The sequence below is a fragment of the Etheostoma spectabile genome, chromosome 4 (genome assembly GCF_008692095.1).
Source record: "Etheostoma spectabile isolate EspeVRDwgs_2016 chromosome 4, UIUC_Espe_1.0, whole genome shotgun sequence".
Lineage (NCBI taxonomy): Eukaryota > Metazoa > Chordata > Actinopteri > Perciformes > Percidae > Etheostoma > Etheostoma spectabile.
The window spans coordinates 7,118,416-7,125,615 of NC_045736.1; the positions used below are offsets into that span (position 1 = coordinate 7,118,416).

General features: G+C 39.3%; 1 protein-coding gene across 1 annotated transcript in view; it reads right to left on the minus strand.

Moving 5' to 3' along the window:
- poc1a (POC1 centriolar protein A) overlaps window positions 1-7,200 on the minus strand; it is a gene marked incomplete in the record, with an annotated part of 41,498 nt that overhangs the window by 14,652 nt on the left and 19,646 nt on the right. The window contains 1 exon segment of the mRNA XM_032512808.1: window positions 1-182. Coding sequence (XP_032368699.1) covers window positions 1-182 — 182 coding nt within the window.

Consider the following 7,200-nt stretch of genomic DNA (forward strand, 5'->3'; position numbering starts at 1 on the left):
CCTCCATCTGTGAACTGGGACTGTGCTTGAACTTGGGATGAATGCTGTGGTAAACCCCGGGTCTGTGACTGCTGGGTAGAGGAGGAACTTGCTTTGCTGTGGCTGCCACTGCGACTGGCGCTCTGAGTGTGGGCAGCAGTGTGGGAGTCCTGTCGGGTAAAATGTTCTGTTGGTTCAGAAGCCTAAAAACAGAGAGAAAGGAGGGTGAAGAGTTGTTAGAAACATCAATGGTATCTGGTGTGCTTTAAATAACATCCATTATTTTCCCTAGACTCGATTGTTTTAAACCAATGATTCCCCTAAATATTTTCTGTTTATACGGTACATACTGTACATCATAACCGCTTGCAGGAAAAGATGTGATGTGCATTTTTTTTTTTTAACAAATGAGTTTAGAAATGTCTCATGTCAGATAGAAGTGTAATATTTCAATCTTTAGTTGTGTCAACGAAAAAGAAAATAAAAATAGCTAGCTAGCAAACAAGAAAATGTTTTGTTAGGATAGTAAAGCTAACTAGAGCTAGAAAATAATGAATGTTTGTAAAGGATTAGCTAAAGGCTGACTAGATAACGAGAAAATAATGACTAAAGATGTCCTGGACAGAGACTGGGGATCTGTAATGGTTAGAGACAATTAACAAGGGTTGGCAGCCTAAAAAAAATTTACACTGACTTTGCGTGAACTAATTTAGTTTCTGTAGAGGAACCTTTTAGACATATTTCAGAAGGAAGGGCTACAGAGTCAAAAGAGAGAAACTCCTCTCCTATACACACACACTCACCACACACACTCTGGATAAACGATAATTAACTTTATAATTTACAAGATAGTCACAGGGAAAATGTTGACTCTCTCTTTAACACCACAACACCACACAAACACACTACACACACACACACACACACACCACACCACAAAACACACACACACCCACACACCCACACACACACACAACACAACACACACACCACACACACACACACACACACACACCACACACACACACACACAACACACACACACACAACAACACACACACACAAGATAGTCCATATTTCTGGCTGGTCCTGCCACTTATAGTCAGGTGCTACTTATATATCAAAATATCTAACTGTTTTAAATGTTAATTCATTCTGAAAACATTACCGTCTACAGCTGTAAAAGGGCGCTCTAGGCTTGTGACAACTATATGATGCTCCTAAAGACAACTGTGAAAGACTGAACACAAACAAAAAGCCAATCCAAAGAAAACAAAGCATGCTAATCGCGGGCTGAAAGCAAGATGGGCAGAGCTGGAAGAACGAGTCCACAGATGGGTGCTTGAACAACGTGCTGCCGGGAGAGGCTTGCCAGCAGTGCAGTTACGTCTCCGTGCCCTGGTAGTTGTTCTGTGGTAGCTGAATAACTTATGTGTTACGTTAACATACCGGACACGTGTCTGTTGTTGGTCTTGGATTTTCTGAAATATACTGTATTTCTAAATAAATGTGACTTATAGTCCAGTATAACATATAAAACATGTTTGTTTTTTTACTCTTCAGGACTCATTTTTTGAATGACTTATAATCCAAAGCGATTTTTAGTCCGGAAAATACGGTAGATAACCGGATAACGGACTTACAGAGATTTCTAACTTTCTTAGTGGGATTACTAAACTGTTCGTCTTTCAAGTTAGTTAGTTAGACATTTTTTAGTTGTCATTTGCAATAAAGCAGAAAAATGGTTTATAGAGTGTACCCTTATTATATTTTAATACATACAATTATTTGCAATGTGACATGTGTACATAGCAATATTGATGCTAAAACAATGTATTGATCTGCAAACTCAACATATTTTGTACCGCCGTAGCCTTACGTGGAGCCAGGGAGTGTACACATGCACGTGCAAACACAGCATACAAAGTAACCACCTTCCTAATGAATCACCTGGAGTGGAAAAACCAACAGTGGAAAATTTCCTGAGGCCCAAATTAAACTCTTAGTCTGACACAGCGAGCCATACAACATTATTAATCACTCTACACGCATACACACATTATTCACACACAGAGTAGGTTACCCACCTCAAATCATCTGGGAATGGAACAAGAAAGTGAAGAGGGGTGAAAAAGCATAAGTAGAGACAGACGGATGTGTAAAACTCTAAAATGTCTCCTAGGCAGCTGGCTCTACAATCAACTTAAGTCTTAATAGAGTGGCATGTGGGTAAAAGGGCTAAACCAACAGAGGATGGCTGTAACCAGATTAAATAAATAAAAAAAACAAATACACGCCACCCAAAACATTTGAAAAATCCCTGAATGCTTAACTCTTACAAAACAAGAGCAACAGGGTGACGAACTGATAGTTAAGGATAAAGTTTCGACAATCGACAATGCGTGAACAAAGGTGATACTGCAATAGTAAAGGGAAGAGTTTCCAATTGAGAAAGAGCATGAGTCATGTTGTGTACTAAATATGTGCCATGTCATACACAGGTGTAACTAATAACATATGATAACTAATGATAACTACACTAACAGGGCCACCAATCAGGTTATTAGTTACACCTGTGCTTTGAGAACTCAAAATGTCATTAGAAAGGTTGATTGAGGACAGTGTTAAATGAGAAACTGGAATTTCCAACCATTTTATAGGATTTTTCCAACATTAGGACAAAATGATAAGGATATAAGAGGAGCAACTAAACACCGAACAGTGATGTTTTATTATTTGGGAAAATGCTCCCCTCAGTGCTGAATGGTTAATCATTTTTTCATAAGTATCACAATTTCAAAGAGCAGTGCTTTTGATTATAACTGACGTAATCAAACTGTAGGGTTGTACCCAAATCAGAGTCGGCACTTCAGACTGATCAATCAAAATTTGACAAAAAGTTCATCGTAGCATGACTGGAGACATGTTACTGTAATGCCTCACCCACTTATTCACAAGAAGAAGACAAATAATGCAAGTAACAACAATTTGGTCCCAGAAGTACAATGTGTTTTGACACCAGTTTTTACTCTTTAACATGCCTTTGAATTTAAACTGACTGTTCAAGAATAATGCATTTTATTTTAATTTCATACAAATCATCCAGACCTGCCCTTTCCTTTATATTACTCGGAGCACAGCTGGCGATAATAGATTTTGTTGTTCTGCCACAGAAGAAGCCATATTCTGCCATATATTATTGTAAAAACAAAACTCCACAGACCTAAACATTTTGCAAACAAAGACAATCCATCATTCTTGCCTTCTGATGCTTAATCACAATTAAAATATAAACAAACAATATCTCTCTCTTTAGGTAAGGCCGGAGTGTGTGTGTGTGTGTCATAACATAACCATAAGATGTAGACAAATCTTTTCACCAACTGCTGACATCTTAGTTAATTACAGTGGAGCAAACATTTTATGCCAAACTGCTAGTGACGCTTTTTGATGAATGAAGCCTGTGGTGACTCAGCTATGACTTGTGCTTCTGGCCTCAGCTATAACTTACAGAATCGACAAGGGAGGGCGTTTCTCAGCAAACCCTTTCATTAATGCTCCTCAGTCAACTTCTCACTCTTATTTTGCATCTCTCTCTCTCTCTGACTGCTTCCCCCACTCTTTTTATATAACCCCCTATTCTCCCCGCTACAACTTTTTCTTCACATTTATCCTCATCCCCATCTCTTGTAATCTCTCTCCCTGTCTTTAGTGCAACAAGGGTAAACAGGTGTCTGTTAATGGCTCTAAAGGTTTCATTATTTCCAATGCGTCTGTTTTTCTATCTCAATGTTGTTTTTTTGTCTTCAGTGTGCTCATTTTGGTCTGGCTCGCTCACATGCTCACCCTGTTTTCCCCCTTTCTACATCTACATCTAGCTGATGTTCTCTTGCTCCACTAGACCATTACGCACTCTTTAACTCCATCGTTATCTCTTCTTCAACACTCCCTAGTCACACCCCATACCTTTCCCTCTATACCCTGCTGTTAAATGTATTCAACTCCTGCTGTCAGAACAATACCACCTGCCTTTCCATACCAGCATTTCAGAAGAAAATACAACCACAAATTGTATCAGGAACTGCATTCTTCAGTGCAATGCCCTGGGGTCTTAAATATACCATTATGTATTGTTTTACTGCTTCTTGAGTCTTTAATTAAGGAGAGTGGCAGTAAATTGTGGTCTAATAAAATAATAGTGAAGAGATAGAAGTTCATACAGCTACTGCAGTCTCAGAAAACCCTCCCCGTTCTCCACATCCACATCCTAAAGCTGAGTCGACCTGTGAAGGTATGTGTGTGCGTGTGTGTGTTGAGCTGTGAAGGAAAGCCTGCTGTGAGGGTACACGTGAGTTGGAGAAAGACCCAGATGTGAAGCTAGAGACAGAAAGAGGGGGGTTCCAGTCGGGGATGGATGGAGGGATTAGGGCGGATGTGATCAGAGAGCTGATCTGCCTGTCAGCAATGCTTGGCGAACGCACACACGCACGCACGCACGCACGCACGCACAACTGGCAAATTATCTTGGAGCTTCACATCCATCCAAGTACATGAAAGGATCAGCATATCAAATAAGCTACTTAAGAAATCCCTGTGGATTTGATTCTGAGAGGGCAGCAGCCATGGGTGACTATTACCTCTGTATGAATACAGAGGTACAGAGGTGACACAGCATTACTGTCTCATTAGTCCATTTCTTCCTGGTGAAATAAATTATAGCCAAAGACGGTTGTGAGTAATACTGTATGTTCGCCATAAAAAAGGAGGGAGATTTATAACACCTAGGTTGCATTAGACAATTTAAAAACAGACTGTAGTCAGAGGGCTGTGGTCCTGCTTGCTTTCTGACCCAGCCTCTCAGTTGTTGTTGGTTTAGAGAGGTGTTGATTCAACTGTAAGATCATTTTGGAGGATGACTGACAGGTGTCAAACAATTATTTTGTCATATATCAGCCAGGATAGGCTAAGTAACCTTTCTGTATAATGCAATACAGTTCAACAGCACCACAGACTACATCATCCAAAATGATTGTACGGTTAAATCAACAACTCTGTTCAACAAACTGAACATTATAAACTTCATGATGGTCGGATTTATTGCAGGACTGTTGTATTGGGCTGCATCCGCCACCTGGCAACTGAGTGTATAATTACATGCAAAATAGGGCTGGGCGGTATACCGACATTTTAAGGCCGTCACTCAGTGAGTAGAGAATCCAATCTGCAGTGTAGTTCATACACTGATAAACCAGAGAATTGTACAACAAAAAAATCGGCTTCATGTTCAAAGAAAGTTTTGTATCATACGCTCTCTCTCGTCTCTCTCATTTACATTTGTTGCAGCTGGATATCTTCAAACAGGGAAGGAAACCCTGTCTTTGCTTTTTATTTTGATGACAGTCATGTTTTAATAAAAAGTACTTGTGATATCTCATGTGACTCTGTCATTTTTTCCCCCCTTTTTTTCTGTTCTGTATATATCATTTATTGTTTTAATATTGTCTGATTCAATGTTGTTTTGGATCCCAGGAAGACTAGCTGGTTGTCTAGGCGTCAGCTAATGGGGATCCTTATAATAAATAGAAATACTTACAATGGAACAATTAGCCCACTTTGTGGAAAATACTTAGATTAGCATTCATTCTCCAAGAAGAAGAGGGGGGAAGGAGGTGGAGGTCCCACTGGTCAAAAATGTGTTAATTCAAGTTGCTTTTCCTTTCTGCATTTGTGTCCACCAGTTTAAAGGATGTTCTGTACAGTGAACACATGCTGTCAACGGTTTATAAAAAATTCTTACAAAACAAGTGAACATATGTTACTCTGATTATAGTGACTTTCGTGGTACTAGTGGCAAACAGCTGTGCCTTTCATCTAGCCTAAACACTGTTATTGTACCCATAGTAAAATACCCCTCAGGTATTACTGCCATTAAAACTTAATTAGGTACTGTGCAATATCAGCTATGTTGGTTGCTTCTTCCAGGAAAAGCTGCACTTTGCTTAGAGTGGTTAGTCTTAGATTTACTTAGCCTAATTAGTGTTTGTTATAAGACTCAAGAATAATGTTTTATACATTCTGAAATATGATGCATGCAGTGTATTTTTCAAAGTATATGGGTTTGTAAATTTATGTATTATTATTGTTATATTTAATTTTCATTAAACAAAAAAGTTAGCATGGAAATCCAGATTCAAATCCGAAAGATTAAGGGTCTGGCATCGAGTGATGAAAGTCGCCCATCTCAGAGGCGGCACCAAGCGTGCATTTGAAAATCTCACTGCACGCAATTATATAACACTACAACCTTTCCTACTGCATCACAGTATGGTACGGCAGCTGCAACCGTGGCATACAGGGAGAGGCTGCAGAGGGTTTGTAATCACACGAGATCACCGGCTGCCCTCTCCCCTCCTGACGGACTCTACACCTCCCCTGCCTCAGCAGAGCAGAGAACATCATAAGGACACTCCCACCCCGGCTCTGATCTTTGACCTGTTGCCCTCAGGAGCGCTACAGGTGCATCAGAGCAGGACCAACAGACTCAAGAACAGTTTCTTCCGAAGCCCATAACGACCCTGAACTCACCCCTGAACTCACAATGCACTGACTCCACTCCACACCCCCCCCGGCCCCCGGACTGTCTCTTCCTTCCATCCGACTGTGCAATATTATGTTATACTGTTACTGTTATATAATACCTCATAGACACTGGAATCTGCGCAATTTCATTTCATACAGTGCAATATTAATACATTAACCTTTCCATTACTGTCAATATTTATTTACTTAATATTAGTACTTATCATTTCATTCCATCACTGTGCATATTATTTATTGAGTTTAACACTTACCTATGCTCATTCAAGCTGATTTATATATGTATACTTGACAGTCACTACACTTTATATCTTTGACTTTATTTGATATTTTTTTATACTGTTATATTCTTATATTTTTTGTCACTACACTAGACAGTCACACACTTTTATCTTGACTTTTATTTTTGATATTTTATACTGTTATATTTTATACTGTTATATTCTTATATTTTTTTGTGTCAACACTGCAAAGGGATTGCTTTAAATCTCGTTGCACAAGTACCGTGTACTTGTGTATAATGACAATAAAGGCATTCTATTCTACCAATCACAACAATACACGGGGCGACGTATCCAGAACCTGATACACTTAGTTACCAGTGGAGCTAGCTGGTAGATTAAA